The sequence below is a fragment of the Lynx rufus genome, unplaced genomic scaffold, assembly GCF_022079265.1.
Source record: "Lynx rufus isolate CCGP_SWC_20201006 ecotype Redwood Valley unplaced genomic scaffold, mLynRuf1.p SCAF_4, whole genome shotgun sequence".
In the NCBI taxonomy this organism is placed as follows: domain Eukaryota; kingdom Metazoa; phylum Chordata; class Mammalia; order Carnivora; family Felidae; genus Lynx; species Lynx rufus.
In genome coordinates, this window is record NW_025814856.1 from 122,041,724 (window position 1) to 122,061,467 (window position 19,744).

The window sequence follows — 19,744 nt, forward strand, 5'->3', positions numbered from 1 at the left end:
CCAATTTAGGCTTCCTCCACTTGAAGGAACACTTTATGCCTCCACCCTCTGCCCAAGTAACATCACTTTTGGAAAATACAAAGATGGCACCTCTTCATTCAACTTTTTTTTTTTTTCAGGTCCCAACATTTAGAAAAACACAGTGGCACTGATAATGAATTGTTTTAAAAGAATGGAATGTACCTGCGAATATACATCTCTGAGGATATCAGTATGAGCGTGTGTGTGTGTGTGTGTGTGTGTCCATGCGTGTACGTGTATATGAGTGCAGAAATTCTATGGGAATTTTTTTCTCATAAAAATATAAGTGCAGCTAAAAGAGTCTAGAGTCGGGAGCGCATGAATGCTGAGTGCACTCCAGCTTGATGAAACTCCCCTATCGGCTGGCAGGCTTCCTGTGGCTTCTTCCAAAGCCTCAGCTGCAAATACACTGAGGATGACTTCATTCTTCAAGATGCTGTCTAGAACACCAAGAAGTTATGAGTTGTAGCTCAAAAGAGGCCATCCGTACTTGCTGCTTCCAGAGAGCGTGCTGATCTTTTAAAAATTCTTAGGAGAATGAAGTAGAGAGAGAGATCAAACCACAAGCTGCAAGCCGTTACTGCCTAAAAACCAGTTTCTAGAGACAAGGTCAGTGCTGGACAGGGTTCTTCCAGTATGTTCTGCTCCACTGATTTGTTCTCCCAAAATAAGTATTCCTAGCTGACGGGCATTGGCCTTCTGCCGCTCATCTTTTCAGAGGACAACACAAGAATAAAACTACTTAAAAAAAATTAAAAATAAAAAGGAGCTTTGGCCTAAAAAGGGGCTTTTGGCATTCTTCATGCTAAGCTATCCACAAAAATCCTGTGAGCAATGCCACAGATATTATTTTCCTAAAGGGCTGATTTATAATGTATGTTTGCTTTCGGGGCGCCCAGGTGGCTCAGTAGGTTAAGTGTCCGACTCTTGATTTCGGCTCAGGTCATGATCTCATGCTTCATGATCAAGCTCTGAGTCGAGTTCTGTGCTGACTGTGCACAGATTCTTGGGATTCTCTCTCTCCCTCTCTCCACTCCCCACCCCACCCCCCGCAACTCGCTGTCTCTCTCTTTCTCTCAAAAGTACAGAAATAAACGTTAAAAATAATATATGTTTGCTCCCAAGAATGTTAGCATTCAGGGCCTAGTTTCATCAAGTCCTATTGCAATCACACTGCTGCTGGGATCAGAGGGCATGAGATCAATGAGTCCAAGGAATGAATGGCTGAGTTTTTATTTCAATGTTTAGTGAAAGCACGCATTTTGAGGAGATGGGTGTTTCAAGCTGCATCTTGAAGAGAAACTGAGCTTCTGAAATGCAGGTCTAGATCAAAAAGTTTTAAGTTCTATGTAAAAGCAATATATGACTGCTTTTTCAGCATGGACCACTAGCCCTCCTGCCAGAAACACTGGAGAGTAAGGCTTCAGCTTAGAACTTTTTTGATAAAAAAGTTTAAAGTTCTTGCACTGCAGCAGGCTCAGTGATCCAGCAGCCACACCGGCTGTCTCAGTTCTGTAAGTGCCATAGGGATGGGGCACAGGCACCAGGAGGTATATGCTGGGCACGTGGGGGTGAAGAAACTCTCTGAGACTGTTGCAAGGGTGCCACCAGCCCATTCGGTGCCCTTGTGAGAATGCGAAGAAGCCACCCTCCTCCAGGCAAGTGCCGCAAGCCAGCCACGTAGAGCATCCAACACACCCCTCGTCCACAGAAACCCTCATCACTGCACTGACTCAGGCCACAGAAGACCTTGACTCTCAACTATCGCAGTAGATCTTCTGCTTCTAACTCAGGTCAGCTTTGGTTCCAATCACCCCTTAGGTAGGTCTGGAAAACAGGTTTCATCCCTATCATCAATTCTGAGGAACTGGAAGAGACTTCCTGACAAATTCAGTTGAGAAACTGAAGCCCAAGTTTAGGTTCAACACGAGAAGAGGGTGGCGATCCACTAGCAGCGTGTGCCGTGAGCACAGGAGGGGAGAAATGGCGGCACACGGTCTAGGTACTTGTCATCCAGTCCTGAGGAGCGTCAGGGGGGCTTCACTGGCCGATTCTCTCCTAGAATTCCTTCGTCCTCTCGGAAACCCTTTAACCCATGCTGGGACCTCATCCTGTCTCCAATATGAGGCTGCTAAGTGATGAGACAGGACAACCACAACCCCCTCTAACATCTCCTTCTTCGGAACTGTCTCAGAACAAAGTGCTGCAGGGAGCACAGAGCCACAACTGTGTGGGCACAAGATCTTTCCAAATGGATCCCCTAGGCCTGTGCTCTTCTAGAAACACTGTCTCACAGAGAAATGAGCTTGTCCCAGAGGCAGTCCATGGTCCTCACACAGATCCGAACGCCTCTTTTCGAGGAACATTCCAAGTGTGAGGAGCCACAGGGCTACGAGTGATGAGGGGCAGCTCCCTGTTGTAGGGGTTCACTCACTAAATGGAATGGGATAATCACCATTCCTTTGGCCAAGTCACAGAGTAACCATTTGGGTCACAAAACGGCCGGTAGCCACAGCCGGGTCCTGCCCAGAAAGCAAGCGGAAAATAAGAAATGTCACGAGCGTGTCTCCCAAGTGTTGACACCTCTGCAGCCCAGGTTCTTTCTAGAAGCAGAGCCCAGAAGTGAGGATACGGCACAGAGGGGGTCTGCCGCACCAGGGTGACTCCTACGCGTCCAGGCAGCATCTGCCTGAGCCTCTCTTGCCCTCTAAGCACCACCCCCCCCGCCCCCCGCCCGTCCACACCGCTCACCTGTGATCTGCTCAGCAGCCCAGTACTTCCCCACGGTCTCCAGCACCCAGGCTTCCTCGCGATCCACAATCAGATACGCGCTTTGGAAGCTGTGGCAGGCGTGTGCATCTTCGTAATAATTGCCACCCTGTCCGTGTTCCTCCAACAAGGCGACGATGACATCCAAGGCTTCTTTGGCTGTTGTCCCTCTTTCCAAACCAAGCCTGAAGTAAGAAGACCGGAAGTCTCCCTCAGTCCTTTCGTACGCTGTGGTTCTCCCCACAGTAACCAAAGCCTGGGGTGCAGCTGAGTTATGAAGCACGCCGTCACGTGTAAACGTATGAAATACGCAGGCCGATCCGCAGATTCACGGCACTTGAGCTCAGAATGCGTCTCTCACGCATTCGGTTCCAAATCGTGGGGGTGTTTTCTGTCTTTGGGCACCCCCCATCCCCCCCCCCCCCACACACACACACACAAACAGAAGACTCAGGAACCCAGTGGCTTCTCCCTCATGAAAGGCAGCTCAGCCAACGCTCTGTTTCTTTTCTGACTCTGACTCCCATGATGCCGGCCAGCTCAGCTCTAGCCGTGTCAAGACCCCCTTTCTGTGGCTTATTCTCCTTCCTGCCTCCGGGCAAAAGGACACCTGTGCACAGGGCAGCCTTGATCTCTGTTACTCTACACCAGGCATTTTGGTTGGTAACAAAGGGTTCCATTGCCAGCCCTTGTCCTCGGTACATAGGTTTTACTCCGTCATCTCACAGGGAATGGGTGCCTGGTAGGACGTGATCCATCCTTTTCTGCGTATCTCTCCTCCTACCTATCAGCCTGCCTCTCCTGGCGTGGCTTAGAGCGTCACTTATCAAAAAGTACCTATTTCTTCTGAAACGAAACAGCAGTCTGCTCCCAGCCCTTCCAAGTAATCGGCCCCCTACAGAGGGCACAGATACGGCCCTCTGCGTGACCTCGGGCAAGTCCCATAATATGTCTGAACTCCGCGTTATGTCACCTATAAAACAGGTACCTAATCCCTGGGCTCTATGAAGACAGGTGTATGAGATACTGACTGTGAAAATACAAACACAACTGCCCAGGACCAAGGGGGTCAGTAGGTCTGAGAGGCAGCACGCTGTGGCCGCAAAATAATGGCTCAGAGATACGGGGACCTGGCTCCCAATTCTATGTGTGCCACCCACTGGCAGTGTGACCTTAAGTAACATAACCTTTCGGGAACGTGATTTTCTCATTTGTAATGTCAAAACGGGACTACGCCCCTCTCGGGCTGATGTGAAAGAGGATGGCACTTGAAATGTACTCAGTAAATGTCCACTGACTCATCTCTTGCTTCCAATCATAATTCTGGCGGCAGGAACACAAGCGCCTTAGAACAGAGACAACGGTGCCCGCTAAGATAGCAGCATAAGCCAGCTCTGTGGGAATTTTCATCATGCGAACAATCGTCTCTAAAACTCACCCAGCCTGATTCTTGCTGAAGGAACCTCCACTGTCCTGCCGGGGAGAGCAAAAGATAATGCTACAGACTTATTTCTCTCTCTCTCTCTCTTTTTTTTTAAGTTCACGTATTTATTTTGGGAGAGGCAGGGAGAATGCAAACAGGGGAGGGGCAGAGAGAGAGGGAGAATCCAGGCCGTCAGCGCAGAGCCCGACGTGGGGCTTGAACTCGCGAAACCCTGACGTCCTGACCTGAGCTAAAATCAAGAGTCGGTCGCTTCACTGACTGAGCCACCCAGGCGCCCCGACAGACTTGCTCTCGCGACAGGCTTATCTTCGTAGTCAGATAATTATACATCCATTTATTGGGTATTTCTCAATTTTAGCTTATTTAGGAAGATTTGGTGAAAAGGCACTGATTTGCAAAGCTGAACCCTAAGACCTTAGCAGAGTGATACAAAATAAACTTAGGAGACGGTTGGCTTAAGCAGACTTTTCTGTTGGTGGGTGTCATCTTCTCCAAAGAGGACCGACAGAAGCAAGCACTCATCTGCTCTTGAGGATCCAGAGGAAACAAGCATGCGATATGAGCACCTCTCTGATCTGCCCGAGCTGTGCCCCGAGGAGGGCCCCCTTCTTCCTTTCACAGATGCCTAGCAGCCTCTGGTCACATTGCCTCATGCATGCATTCCAGGCAGAAGCCTTGTCCCGGGGCCTTCACAGGGCTCCAATCTGCCCAGGCAAACACGTGCTAGGAGCGTGGGAATACCTAGCCAGGGGCACACCACCTTTGGAAGCCGTGACTTCTCTTTTGCAGCTTCTAGCTCATTCTCCTGCCGTTCTGCCCGCTGCATTCCACACTGAGGCGCCAGTACGCGCACTTGCCCTCCCACAAGCCAAGAACCTTGGCTCCGGGAGGGTCCTTAGTGCCCTCTGCGTATGGCGTCGGCAGCGGGACCTCAGCACTCATCCACAGACACCACTCTGATCAGAGGACCAAGGAAAACGATACACCTGGCCACTCCCACTTAGCCTCTGTGCCATGGGCCAAGGACAGGACAGCCTGCTCCACTCTATCGGGACGCAAACAACAGGAAGACTGAGGGGACAGGTGCACCCGGGCCACAGTAGTCTAGGGCCACAAGTTACCCGATATCAAGAGACCCGTTCCAAAGCCTTTCACAGTGCTCTGGCCCCATAGATGGGGCAAATTCACACGACTCCAAATGAGAACAGCATCTTCCTGGTCCCATGCCTACTTTCCCTTTGGCTGCGTCACCTCACTATGGGCATGACCGGGGCAGGAAAAGGGATGGAATTAGCTGGGCCAAGGTTAGAGTCTCACTCTGACATCTACCTTCAGTGCAGTTCAGATCCTTTGAACATATGAGCTCGGTCCACGTTTTTCTGGATCTTGGAGTCAGATGCACCCAAGTTCAAATTCTTGTTTTATGAAAACTACTTGTAAGGATCCCTACTTGCAGCCCATGACTTTCACGCAGGTATGTCAAGCCCACTGTGCCCATTCCTGGAAGGTCAATAGACCTATCCATCGGTTGGCGGAAGCTACGGACCACAGAGGTCTCTGTGTAAATGCACACTTTCTCCCTGCAAGTCCTACAAAGCGTCAAAACCGCGATTGCTTGGTGTAAGATGTTGGCTCTGGGAGGTTCTTTAGAGGTCATCCGATCTAAGGCCTCCCTTCGAATAAATGCGGAGACTGTGGCCCCGAGGGGTGCTGTAACTCGGGTGAACTCACACGGAAAACCAAGGTCCCTGGCTCCCAGCCCAATATTCTTTCAACGAGGCCATGAGTCTGTTGCATTTCACGATCTCCGAAAAAAAGAAAGCCAGTTCGGAGTGTCGTTTCGGTCCCACCCACCCTCGCCTTTGGTGGTTCACTCCAAACTCGGTCATTGATCAGCCACCGCAGGCCAGGCACACAAGTCCCAGTGCTCACGGCATTGTGGTGACCAAGGAGAGGCCCCCATCCCACCGAGCCCACAACGCGCCTGCTGCCTCCTGTTATGTAGTGGCCGGTAGAGAAGGAAAAGGGAAGAGGACAAGTGAGATGAAGAAGGACAGGAGGGGCATATATCTCTTCTTTCTTCCTTGATATGTTATGTATTTTATATGTAGCCTTCCCTCTTTCGTATATTTTAGCTACATTTCAAACCATGAACCACCCACTTAAAATACACCGTTCAGTGATTTTTAGTACATTCACACATCTACCACCACAACCTAATTGGGACATTTTCAACACCCCAAAAAGAAGCCCCATATCCATAAGGAATCACTCCCCATTTTCCCACCCCCGCCACAGGCAATCACTAATCTATTTTCTGCTACTATGGATTTGCCTGTTCTGGACATTTCATGTAAATGCAATCATACAACATGCGACCTCCGGTGTCTGGCTTTGTTACTTAGCATGACGTTTTCTTTCTTTCTTTCTTTCTTTTTTTAATATTTATTTATTTCTGAGACAGAGAGAGACAGAGCATGAGTGGGGGAGGAGCAGAGAGAGAGGGAGACACAGAATCCGAAGCAGGCTCCAGGCTCCGAGCTGTCAGCACAGAGCCCAACACGGGGCTCGAACTCACAAACCGTGAGATCGTGACCTGAGCCGAAGTCGGTCGCTCCACCGACTGAGCCACCCAGGCGCCCCTAGCCCGATGTTTTCAAAACCCACCATGTTGAAGCATGTGTAAGCACTCGGTTATTTTTTATTGCTTAATAATATTCCACTGTAATCCACCTTTTTTGTTTTTTCCTATCACCTCAAACTTATCAAAAGACACATGTCTCCTTTGGGAGGACCGTGTTACAAAAATATGAGGTTTGGAGGGAAATAAATCCCGTTCCCATTCCCCCACCTGTTCTGAGCGGTTGTTTCAAAGAATGACTGTGTGGTACCTGACCAGATCCATTCCCAATAAGGCTTCGGTCTCAGCTGCTGGTTCTCTGGCATTGATGGCTTCATTGGCTATGCACACTCCATGCTCATTGGCTCCCATTTCTGCCCCCCAAAGCCAGGCAGGTCTGCTTAGCACAATAGCATGGGTCCTGGGAACTTGGTCGATTGAAATGTACGTGCACTAGAAAACAAAGACAGGAAAGAAAGGACCATCACCTGTCAGGAGCCACTCAGTTTCCATCTTGGTACTTAAGCGGAACCACTACATCAGTTGCAAACAGAGCCAGAAAATGAAAGGCCTTGGGAACACAAGACTTAAAAGATACCCCAGGTCTCAACGCAAGCTCAGAGGTCTCTAGAGTGAGGTGCAGTTGTGCCAATCAGGTTTCAGTCTCCGGTTCAAGCCCAGTTTATCCACAGTGCTCTCACATTTATAGCAATCAGCTTCTTTTTTTTTTTCTTTTTAATTTGTTTTTAACGTTTATTTATTTTTGAGACAGAGAGAGACAGAGCATGAACAGGGGAGGAGCAGAGAGAGAGGGAGACACAGAATCTGAAACAGGCTCCAGGCTCTGAGCTGTCAGCACAGAGCCTGACGCGGGACTCGAACTCACAAACCGTGAGATCATGACCTGAGCCGAAGTCGGACGCTTAACTGACCGAGCCACCCACGTGCCCCAGCAATCAGCTTCTTGAAACAGGTATGCAGCCCATCTGTGCCCTGAATACGCTGTCTGGTCATTTCAGCAGGCACAGATGCTTCAGGGCACAAGCATTTCACACAAACATAACCATTTATTCTCATCTGCAAAATTCCTTCCAGATCAGTGGCTTTCAAACTTCTTTAAAGTTATTGAACCTTACTATAGAAGAAACTTTACTCAGAGGCCTAACATAGAAAGCAGATTAAAGGAAAATGTGTTGCCTGACGAAGATGGGGGTGGGGCCGGGGGGGTCCCTATGCTCCTGGCAATGATCCCGAGGGCTCCCTGGAACCTAGTTTCATAACCTTCACGTTTGCTCTAGTGGTAGAAAAGGGAACGTGATGATAAAACTTTACATTTAACTAATGCATTAAATGCTCTCTTATACACTGTGCTTCCCTGTCTGTTCCATCTGATTCTCACACTAAGCCTATGCAGTGGACACAGGGGAAGAGAGTCCCAGAAGGGCATGTTTCTAACTATGATCAGGACAGCAAGACGCACAGCACGTGGTGTTGTATATCTTACCTTCTCCAGGCTGCTGTGTCTTTACCTGGAAAATGAGTGAGCTAATCGAGAACAACCGATTTTGTTTTTCAAAATATTTTTAGCCTTAGAACCCTGCCTTCGCACGAACTCTTACGTAGAAGCATGAAGACAGTAAAAGCGGGCACAGTGCGTTGAGGCAAATGGAAGTTGGGTGGTGGGACCAGCTAACTCAAAGCCCGGCCTGCTGGTTCTACCCTTTCCCTCCCCACGATGGACCCACGGCACAGACAGCTCCCTTGGAGAAATGAGAAAAACGTTAACCTGGGTGGCCCATAAGGGGCCTGCTGACTCTGGCATGGAATCCAGGGCTCTAAGCTGCACAGCGCTATTTGGCTCTCAAGGGAGAAATTCGTCACCTGCAGCAACCATTTACATTTTAAATTGGGCACTGAAAGCATCGGCTCAACTGTGGCCTCGGATCTTTTTCTGATTCGCGACCCAGTTGTATCGACTGAACACAGCCCGGGACGTTACTCTGCATTGATTTTCCATAACGTCTAAGCCTCGGGTAAGAGCTAAAACGCGGGCAGCACGCACACTCGTTGGTCAGGTGACATATGTATCTTCATAATCCATGGAAGGTGCTGCTCTGCACTGGGATAATGTTATTTCACTGGATAAATCCTGGTAAGACTGAAAGCTAATTAAATCCAGAGGCTGTCAAGAGGCTCTTGAGTTTTTCACGGCAAATTGATAATGAAATGCACTCTTGAAATGTTTTCCCTAGTTCCTGAACGTTGTTTACTTTGAAAAACGCTTCTTTTACAGCAAAAACCTAGCCAGAGCCATGAACAAACTACGGTCCTCTGTGCTCCTCTAAATGTGATAGCAGTTTGTATCTTAAAATTGTATTCTTCATGTAAAAAGCAGTTCAGGCATCGACCAACGTTTTCCAAACCCCTCTGTGTACACTGAGTCAGTTCCAGTGATAAATTCTGTCTTGAAAAGAATGAGTAAATATGGAAGGAATTTAAGATTCTTTAAAAAAAACATTTCTTTTTTAACGTTCATTTTTGAGAGACAGAGAACGAGCAGGGGAGGAACAGAGAGAGGAAGATGCAGAATCCGAAGCAGGCTCCAGGCTCCGAGCTGTCAGCACAGAACCTGACGCGGGGCTCGAACCCACGGACCGCGAGATCATGACCTGAGCCGAAGTCAGTTGCTTAACCGACTGAGCCACCCAGGCGCCCCAGGAATTTAAGATTCTTAAGCGCAGATGTATCATAAAGTTATTTTTACGGGCAAGAAGGAAGCAAAAAGAAGAATGGGTTTATTTATCTGTTCTCAAATTCGTGTTTACACATTCGTTTCCATTTCGCCAATTATTTACAGAGCACCAACCACACAGAAGGCATTTTGTGCTTAGCACTGTTTGCAGATAAATCAGGAAGGATGCCTAATCCCTGTTCTTTCAGTTGGGAAACAAGGAGAAAGCACACATGCAAATTACCATGACCACCAGGCCAACCTCAGCAGGTATCACCGAGGCCTGTCAAGTTAATGTGTAATCCATCTTTCCCCCTCCTCAACCTTGTACATCTGAGCAATCCATTCCTGCTTTTTTCTTCCACATTCCATTCCATTTATCCCCTTCCAAATACTGTATAATTGGCTTATGTACTGCATATACTGTTTATGTATGTTATCTCCCCCAGCCACAAGGTAAGCTCCATACGGACAAGGAGATATATTTGTGGTTTAGTTCAGTGATATATCCCAAATCTGGTACACACTAGGCATCAACAGATCTTTTTTCAAGGGAGGGAGGGAGGGAAGAAGGAAGGAAGGAAGGAAGGAAGGAAGGAAGGAAGGAAGGAAGGAAGGAAGGAACAAGTGAATAACAAAGAACAGAGGGACACAATACAGGTTCAACAGAAAGAGGGAAATTATCTAAGTGGCCAGAGGATTTATCAAATGAGTGACATTTGAGTTGATCTTGAAAAAACGGGCCAGACATCGAGATGCTCCTGACAGAGAGGTAACAGCCAGGGAAGAGAGAGACAGAGACGGGGCCAGGAACATTCCCCCCTCTGTGCCACTCACAGAAGCTATTGCGAAGGCATTGAGTAACAGCACTGCAAAAGCTCAGTTAAGTATTGACTGATAAAAATGTTGAAAACTGAATCCAAAAGACCATATGGTCTTCGTGGGAGTTCAAAATATTTGCAGCCAACTTGACACTTTTTAGCCAAACTCGGAAGGAGGAGGAAGAAAAGAGATACCCAAGTAGCCAGATGGGCCAAATCGGCCCCTCCTAAACACCAGGCGGAAAGCCAATGCACCAGACAGATCCCCCTCATATGCTACAGAGCAAAGGGGTTATGGAGATGGGGGTGGTGCACCAAGCCCTACGGAGCCTGTAACACACACACCCTTAGGGCATCTCTGTCACGGACTGCAGCAGTCTGGGCCTAACAAGGACCCTTCTGTGGCTACAATTCACACACACTCCATTGTGTTTGAAATCTGACGAATCACACCCAGATCAAAGAGGATGGTCACGACTGCTTATCTAAAATCCTTGTCTGGGAGCAAACCTCGTAAATAGGGAACGTTAACACAAGATATAATTAGCTAAACTGTGTAAAGTCAGCCATCTAGAACATGAACTCTGCAGGCAGTCATTTCTTTTTTATTTTTAAGTTTATTTATTTATTTTGAGAGAGAGAGAGAGAGCAGGGAGGGGCAGAAAGAGAGGGAGGGAGAGAATTCCAAGCAGGCTCTGCACTGTCAGCACAGAGCCTGACACAGGGCTTGAACTCACAAACCGCAAGTTCATGGCCTGAGCCAAAACCAAGACTCAGACGCTTAACCGACTGAGCCACCCAGGTGCCCCCGTCACCGTTTTTCTTTTTTTTTTAATAAAATTCACTCATCTTCACAACGGCCACATCACTATTGAGGAGGCAGACGGTAAGTGGGAGTGGGATCTCAGGCAGCAGGGAAGGTCTCACCAAAAAAAAAAAAAAAAAAAAAAAAATCCTAAATGCACCTGACATGTTCTTTCAGCGTGACAAAAGCAGTTTCACTCCTCAAGTCAAAATTCCTAGCCAGAATTCCTACCCAACACAAAAAGGGGAAAGAACACGTTCACCACGCAAAAGCTCAATCTTTACAGGGATGGTTCTGGCCTCAGCTTCGGTGATTAAGCCGCTTAAGAGGTTTGCAGAGAGAGAGAGAGAGATGAGCAAATTGTCTTGCTGCCCACGGCCACTCCCAACCAGCCTCTCATAAAACAAATCTGTCAGCTGTGTGACTTCTGGGTGCCAAGGCCACATAACAGTATATGGCTGCCTGGAGCGGGGAGCACGGAGAGGCAGGCTTATAAATGTCGGCACTGTCTGCTGCTGGTCACTGAGGTTTTAAAGGTAGTGTCTGCACTGAGCCTGTCGCTCTTTCAGGTGGCTCCAGGGGACACGTGCCAGGTTGGAGGATAGAAAAGATGAGCCTTGCCTGACAAAGCCCTGGGGACGGCGACAAAAGACAATTCCCCTGCAGGGCAAGCCCTTTATTATTTTCTGTGATTGGGTCAAAAACGAAAAAGCAAAATCAGCTTCACGCTGGTGCCTACCCCTTGCACATTCCGGTGCACACCCTTCCTGGATATCACCCAGTGAAAGGGGAACAGAGACACTCACACAATAGACGTTTCAATTAATGAAATGCAACCATTGTGCTTTCCTACTGTACTCAGATGGTGAACACAGCCCTGGCACCACCAGTGAAAAAGCACTCTGAAATGAGCTGATGACTCAGCCAGACTTCCCAGGGTGGAGGGGGGGGGGGGGAAGCAGGGAAAATGGGACGCTTTGGAGGAATATTTTTAGGTTTAGAAAATTTGCAACTCTAAAGCAGCACTGCTCATGATCACTGAGGTTCTTGGGGTTTGTTTTTATCTTCTTTAGCCCAGTGTCTTGCCGGCTACTTGGCCGGTTTTTGAAAATGTGCCCTTAAGGTTCATAGGACTCTAAATAATGACCAAACAAAGAGTGTCAGCCACATTTTAGAAGCAGGGCCTTATACTCCCTTGAGGACGTAAGATCTTTGAGAATGGGCAAATGCAAAGGCCTGGGGTCGGAAACAGGCTTGGGACAGGGGACTGGTGGAAGGAAGTTCCCTGCTAAGCCACGCTCCCCTGAGGTGAGGGGGACGCGCCTGCTCTACACAAGGCTGGAGGCTCCTGCTCTGGGGACAAAGAGCAGATAGGAAGACCGGCCCCCAGTCCCCCCGGTGGCCACATGGAGCTTTGTTCAGCTCTCTTTGATTCCAGAATAACTCGTGATTTCCCACCGTAAGAGGGAATCTTCGGAAATGAAATTCAGACACTCTCCCCCGCAAAACACACACACATCCCACGAACCACAAATATAGCTGCCATCTGGACAATGTTACTAACAATGTTACCAGCTATCATTAATGGGTAATTTTCTATTCTTCTTGAAAGTATTTTCATTGGGCAAGAAAAAAAGGAAGTGATCTACCAAAAGCCTGCCCCAAACTGTGGAAGTTGTATAATCTCACTGGGGGTCCTGAACCCAAACAGAACTTTATATAGAGGAAAATATAAATAAATTAAACCTAACTTAAAAAAAGAGAGAAAGAAACAATGAAGACTTTAAACTTTAAAGGAAGGGGGAAAATGGAGAAGAGGGTTATTATATTATAATAATAATAATAAGAGACTCTTTTAAAAAGCATGATGTGTCAAATCTGACTTGGCTATCAAGAATTCTGTCTCCACAAATGGTGACATAATTATTCTCTGGGCACCAAATATAAATCAGGTCAACTTTAATTGAAATTCACTGGTTTTTGTATGGGGCACCTAGGTGGCTCAGTCACTTAAGCGTCCAACTTAGGCTCAGGTCGTGATCCTGCAGTTTGCGAACTGGAGCCCTGCATCAGGCTCTCTGCTGTCAGCACAGAGACTGCTTCAGAGCCTCTGTCCACTTCTCTCTCTGCCCCTCCCCCACTTACGCTGGCGCTCTCTCTCTCTCTGAAAAATAAAATAAACATTTTTTTAAACAAAGAAATGCATTGGTTTTTGGAGCAGTATTCTAATGTTGGATCCATTTTTTCCTAAATAGAAAATCCATGGGGCGCCTGGGTGGCGCAGTCGGTTAAGCGTCCGACTTCAGCCAGGTCACGATCTCGCGGTCCGTGAGTTCGAGCCCCGCGTCAGGCTCTGGGCTGATGGCTCAGAGCCTGGAGCCTGCTTCTGATTCTGTGTCTCCCTCTCTCTCTGACCCTCCCCCGTTCATGCTCTCTCTCTGTCCCAAAAATAAATAAACGTTGAAAAAAAAAAATTGAAAATCCAACCATATGAAAATAGGCATACATACCCACCTACAGGCACGCGCGCGCACACACACACACACACACACACACACATCCCATACACACAGAGAACATCATGATCCAGGAAATTACTCATCTGCTTCCTCAACACTCCTATCTACGGAAAGGAGCAGGGCTTGAGGAAAAGTCGAGATGTGCTCTGTGATGCGTAGTGGTATAGCATCCTCAGAGAGCACAAATGGATATACACAGATCCATGCTACTCTGCATCCAAAGTGAAATTGTTAAAAAAAAAAAGAGAGAGAGAGAGAGAGAGAAACTAAAGAACATTTAAAAAATGCTCCAATCTTTCAACTGTGGAGCTAAACAAAAACATGCAGTGTAATTTCAGAAATGGAGGAACTCTGTTAAAGGATCCTATTCTTTATTCATTTATCCTTTGTCTCAAGCAAAGAGAATGTGACGGAGAGTAGATGGTGGCTGAGTAGACTGATGGACAGACAGAAGGAAGGAGGACGGGTGCGTGAGTGGACAACTTGGACGGGAGGACCGCCTGGAAGGACGGGCCAGCTGGAAGGGTAGGCGGGTCAGTGGATGAGTAATCAGGATGACTTTTAGTGCACAGTTATTCTCAGAAAATGAATTCCTGGAACCTCAAAACTCAAGTATGAGGTTTCTAGGGAAACTGCAGAATATATACGTTTAAAAAGTCGTGAAATGGCTAAGAAATACATGGGAGTTTATAGGAAGTTCTCACTCTTCACAGTTTAGAAAAATAATTTCTGTATGCCAATGAGAGCTTTTATGAAAGTTACATGATAGTTGTTGGGCTCATAACCCCACCTATGGAAAAGAGCCCACCATTCTGTACTTGGGAAAGTAACAGAAGGAATTAAAGGGGTAAGAGTAGAGGCACCTCGGTGGCTCAGCTGGTTAGGCGATTGACTCTTGATCTCAGCTTAGGTCTCGATCTCAGGGTCTTGAGTTCAAGCCCCATGTTGGGCTCCATGTTGGGCGTAGAGCTTACTTTAAAAAGGGGGCGGAGAGAAGGCAAGAGTAAAATTGAAAAGCAGATTCAGAACCAAATGCTAAAGATAGTCTGGGAACTGAGACCTGGAGTCACAGAAGCTCTCAGCACTAGTCAATTCTTTAAAAAAAAAAAAAATCTCTTTTTACAATGTTCTCCTTAGAGTTTATAAAGTACTTTCAAATATCAGCTCCCATGTGTTTCACCAAAAAATCTGTAAGGCAGACACAGTGGGTGTTATGATCTCCATCTGGCAAATGAGTAAACTGAGTCTCAAAGAGACTCAAAGACCCAAGATGCAGGAAATGGGGAAGACAAGACTGGAAGCCAAGACCCTTGTGTCTGAGGCCAGACTCATCCCACCGGTTTCAGGCAATTGTAAATTTCCATTGATTTATAATGGCAGAACAGGCACAAAGTACATGTTCACAGAAGGAGGGCAGGCCAGTGGGAGGTGAGGATATTGGTATGTGGGCCCTGAAGGATGCATCTACCAAGGAGAGGAGAGGACAGGAAGGGCATTCTTAACAAAAGCACAAAGAAATGCAAATCTGTTACTTGTTCAAGAAATGACGAGCAGCTCAATGTAGCTGGAGCCTATGGTGCAAGCTGGGAGAGGAAGACTAAGAAGGAGGGCAGAAAAGCAAGCAGGAAATTGTACAACCCTTCTGGAGGGCTATTAGTACAAAAACTTTACCCCACGACCCAGCGATCCTGCATCTGCCAGGTGTATCTAGAGACTATACCCGCACACGTACAGAATGACTTACATACAAGGTTCTTCATGACTGACTTCTGGACTAGAAAACAGGCCCAGTGTCCACCAATAGAGGACTGATTGAAAAATTACGGAATGTCTCCACAATGGACACTATGCATCCTTAACAAATAATAATAAGATGATCTCTGTGTACAAATGTAGAAGAATCTTTAGAAAAGATTTACTAAACTTAAAAAACGTAGACCTTTTTTGTGCATTTGAAATTTTATATTTAAAAATCAAGTTTCAGGGGCGCCTGGGTGGCTCAGTCGGTTAAGCATCCGACTTCGGCTCAGGCCATGATCTCACAGTTTGTGAGTTCAAGCCTCGCGTCGGGCTCTGTGTCGACAGCTCGGAGCCCGGAGCCTGCTTCGGATTCTGTGTCTGCCTCTCTCTCTGCTCTGCCCCCACTCACACTCTCTCTCTCTCTCTCAAAAATAAATAAACATTTAAAAAAATTGTTTTAAATCAAGTTTCAGAATAGTATATATAATGTGCTACTTTTGTGGCAAAAAGTAAGAAGATAAGGCTAAGTATTCACACTTGTTTGCATTTGCATGAAACAGTGGAAGGATGTGCAAGTAATTACTAAAAAGGGTGATGCGGGATGGGAATCAGACTGAGTAGCAATACGGGAGAGTAAACCTTTTTTTATTTTTTTTAATCTTTTTTTTATTATTTATTTTTGAGAGAGAGAGAGAGGGAATGAGCAGGGGAGGGGTCAGACAGAGAGGGAGACATAGAATCCGAAGCAGGCTCCAGGCTCTGAGCTGGTAGCACAGAGCCCCATGCGGGGCTCGAACCCACAAACTATGAGATCATGACCTGAGCCGAAGTCGGACACTTAACCGACTGAGCCACCCAGGCACCCGAGAGTAAACTTTTTTAATACCACACGGATACATTACCGATTCAAAATGTAAAATTACATTAAAAAGCATCTTTACTTGTTAAAAGTATCCCAAAGGAGTTAAAAGCCTTATGTCCGTATAAAAACCCGCACATAGGAGGGGAGCAGGGCTAAAAGGCGAAACAAAGCACAACGTGCACATAAATGTTTATAGCACCTTTGTTCATACTTGCCCAGTGTTGGAAGCAGCCAAAATGTCCTTCACCAGATGAGCGGAAGGCTAAGCTGTTGTGCATCCAGACAGGGGGATACTTTTCAGAACTAAACTTGCACTATCAAGCCTGGAAACGGTATGGATGAACCTTCAATGCGTACGACTAAGCGAAAGAATCTGCAAGGCTACAGACTGTAGGATTCCAAATATATGACATTCCAGGAAGGGCAAAGACTGTGGAGACAGTGAATACATCAGTGGTTGCCAGGGGTCAGGAAGAGAGGAATGAATCGGGGGAGCGCAGAGGATGTTTGGGGCTGAGAAAGTATTCTGTAGACAATATTTTCTATACCTTATGCCGGCTATAATGGTGGATACACGTCATTGTCTACATCTGTCGAAACCCATGGAAATACACAACACGAAAAGCCAACCCTAAGGCAAATGATAGACGTTGGTTAGTAATAATGTATCAGTCTTGGCTCATGGATTGTAACACTGGACCACACGGATGCAACATGTTAATAATAAGGAAAACTAGGAGGTGAAAGGGTGAAGGGTTATATGGGAACTCTCTGTCCTTTCTGTTCATTTTTCTGCGAACTGCAGTAAAAAAAAAAAAAAATTAAGTCTACCAATTTAAAAGAAAAGAACACAAAGGGAAAGTGAGCCGGGTGCCAGTCAGAGAGAGTTCTGAAATGCATACAAATCAGCCTGGACTCTCATCCTGTAAACACAACCGTTTTTGAAACAAGGCAGGGACAGAGTTTTGCTCTGAAAAGAAAATTCTGGTGACCCTGCAGGCTGAAGAATCTAGGAAAAAGAGAGAGCCAGGGATGAAGAAGCAGATTATAGCAGCAGAGAGGTGGGGGTGGGTCCGAATGAGCCAGGGGCCGTGGGGAGGGCATGGGGACACAGCAGAGGAAGCCACAGGACTTGACGACAGCCGTCCCCATGCATCCAGAGGTGTGTGGGAAAACGAGGGTCAACGTTTCCCTCTGGTTTCTACATTAAACTATGGGGCAGACAATGGTGGTGCTGACAGACGAAGAAGAACAGAGGAGATGGGGAAGATGAGCTTGGTTTTTGACCGTGACGTTATTTTATTACTCACAGGATACGGATGTGGAAACGCACAGAGGCAGCTCCAGACACAGGTGGGCAGCACAGAAAAGAGGTCAGGCTGCCTTCGAAACTGATTCTGATGTGCGTCGAACCACATCACGTAACCTCCAGCACATGGGAGTGACAATATACTCTGAGTCAACAAGGGAAAGAAATCTAGCCTATTTTCTAAACTTGACGGTGCCCGTGAAAGGAAAATATTGCTTTATTTAGCCTATCCCTCCCAAAAGAAAACAAATTTTTCTAAAACCTCTATTTCAGACATATTTATAAGTGGCTTTTGTGTGATGCTGTGGTTACTATGGCTACTGACAAGTGATCCCCAAATGCAGTGGTGTAAAACAAGCATTTATTATGCTCACGAGCTCGATGGGTCAGGAGATCGGACAGGGCACGACAGAGACGACACTCTCCACTCCACACTGTCTGAGGCTGGACCCGTCTGAAGGGCCATTCACTCGCACATCTGGCAGCCGACGCTGGTCGCTGGCTGAAGGACTCCGGTTCCTCTCCATGTGGGCCCCTCCCTGTGCTCTCTGTATGTGGGCTGGTTTTGGGTTCCTTCCAGTCTGGTGCCTGGATTCTCAGGGCCAGATCCCAAGAGACAGAGACACGTGTAGGCGCCAAATCCTTTCGTGACCCAGCCCTGGAGGTCACAAAGACTCACTTCCAGCATGCCACGCAGGTCAGAGCAAACGCAAGCCCTCACCCAGACTCATGGCAGGGGAGGGGGGCATCAGCCTCACCTCTCCACGGAGGAGTGTTCATGACACCGTAAGAAGTGCGTGTAGGATGGGATTTGGTGCAGCTATCTCTGGGAAATTAAATCTGCCCACGTGAAAATCCAAGTATTGTTTCAGTCTGTATGACTCTTCGGAAAAAAAGAAACATTTAGGGAAGACAGGCAGGGAAGGTCACTAATAAGTCAAACCTGTCACAACTCAAACCTGCAAACTTCATCCACGCAGAGTCCACTCTGTTCCAGGAAGAGAGAAACATTCAAATCCAAATGACACGGACAGTCAAACATTCAGGAATCGAAAAACCTAGCATGGTCGCCAGAGAACCCAGTGTTTTTCTCCGCCTGTATAAAAGAAATGTCCTACTGAAGCTTAGATGCTTGGACCCAGTTAGTGGCGCGAGAGGAGAGGCGAGTGGTTCTGGTGAATGTCCTGGGGACACAGTCTACACCTCCCCCATGGCACACAACCCATGCCAAGTCATGCCCCATGCTGCCTGGCCGCTTCCTCGCCCCTTTTCCATTCACCCAACATAAGCAGCTCCTTGTAAAGTTCTGTTGCTGTCCGGTGCTGCTTAGCTGTTTTTAAAGGACTGAAACAGACAAAGATTCAGGTAAGAAAATAAAATACGCATTGACGGATGCCCATTTAAAACCCAGCACAGTTAGCAGAAAAATCAGTTTATTTTCCAAGACCCAGAACACCAAAGAGCAGAAGTTGTGTCAGTGGAAACAGCTTGTTAATTTACTCACCCAAAGTTTTTTCTCTAAATTCTTCACCCTTGGGGGACCAGGGTGGCTCAGTCGGTTAAGCCTCTGACTCGTGATTTCGGCTCAAGTCATGATCTCTCGAGTTGTGAGATACAGCCCTGCATTGGGCTCCATGCTAAGCATGGAGACTGTTTAAGATTCTCTCTCTCTCTCTCTCTCTCTCTCTCCCTCTCTCTCTCAAAAAAAAAAAAAATTAAAAAAAAACCTACCATTAAAACACACACACACACGCAAATAAACATACCATAACCAAGAAGTTTATTCCGTGAACACAAGATGGTTCCATTTGTCATATAAGTTGAAAGAAAAAAATCCATGTTACTGGAAAAAAACAAAAAACCTTTAACAAAATTCAACACCTGCTCCTGAGGGGTTCTTTTTAACCACTAAAAACAGAAACTGATGTATACTTTCTAAAATACTTAAAATAAAACTGTGTAAATCTCTGTCCTAAAGCCAGCCCTTTAGTGACTGGAGAGACGCTGAAGGCTGCCTCACTCAGGTCACGAACAAAGGCAAAGATACCCACTATCTCCACTAAATATTAACGTCGGATCCAAGCTCAGCCAATCCATCAGACA

At 47.0% G+C, this 19,744-nt stretch overlaps 1 protein-coding gene across 1 annotated transcript in view; it reads right to left on the reverse strand.

Moving 5' to 3' along the window:
- SCRN1 (secernin 1) overlaps nt 1-19,744 on the reverse strand; it is a 64,722-nt gene that overhangs the window by 19,932 nt on the left and 25,046 nt on the right. The window contains exons 3-4 of the mRNA XM_047096963.1: nt 7,126-7,307; nt 2,773-2,975 (exon numbers count right to left, since the gene is read on the reverse strand). Coding sequence (XP_046952919.1) covers nt 2,773-2,975; nt 7,126-7,307 — 385 coding nt within the window. The remainder of the gene's footprint in view (nt 1-2,772; nt 2,976-7,125; nt 7,308-19,744) is intronic.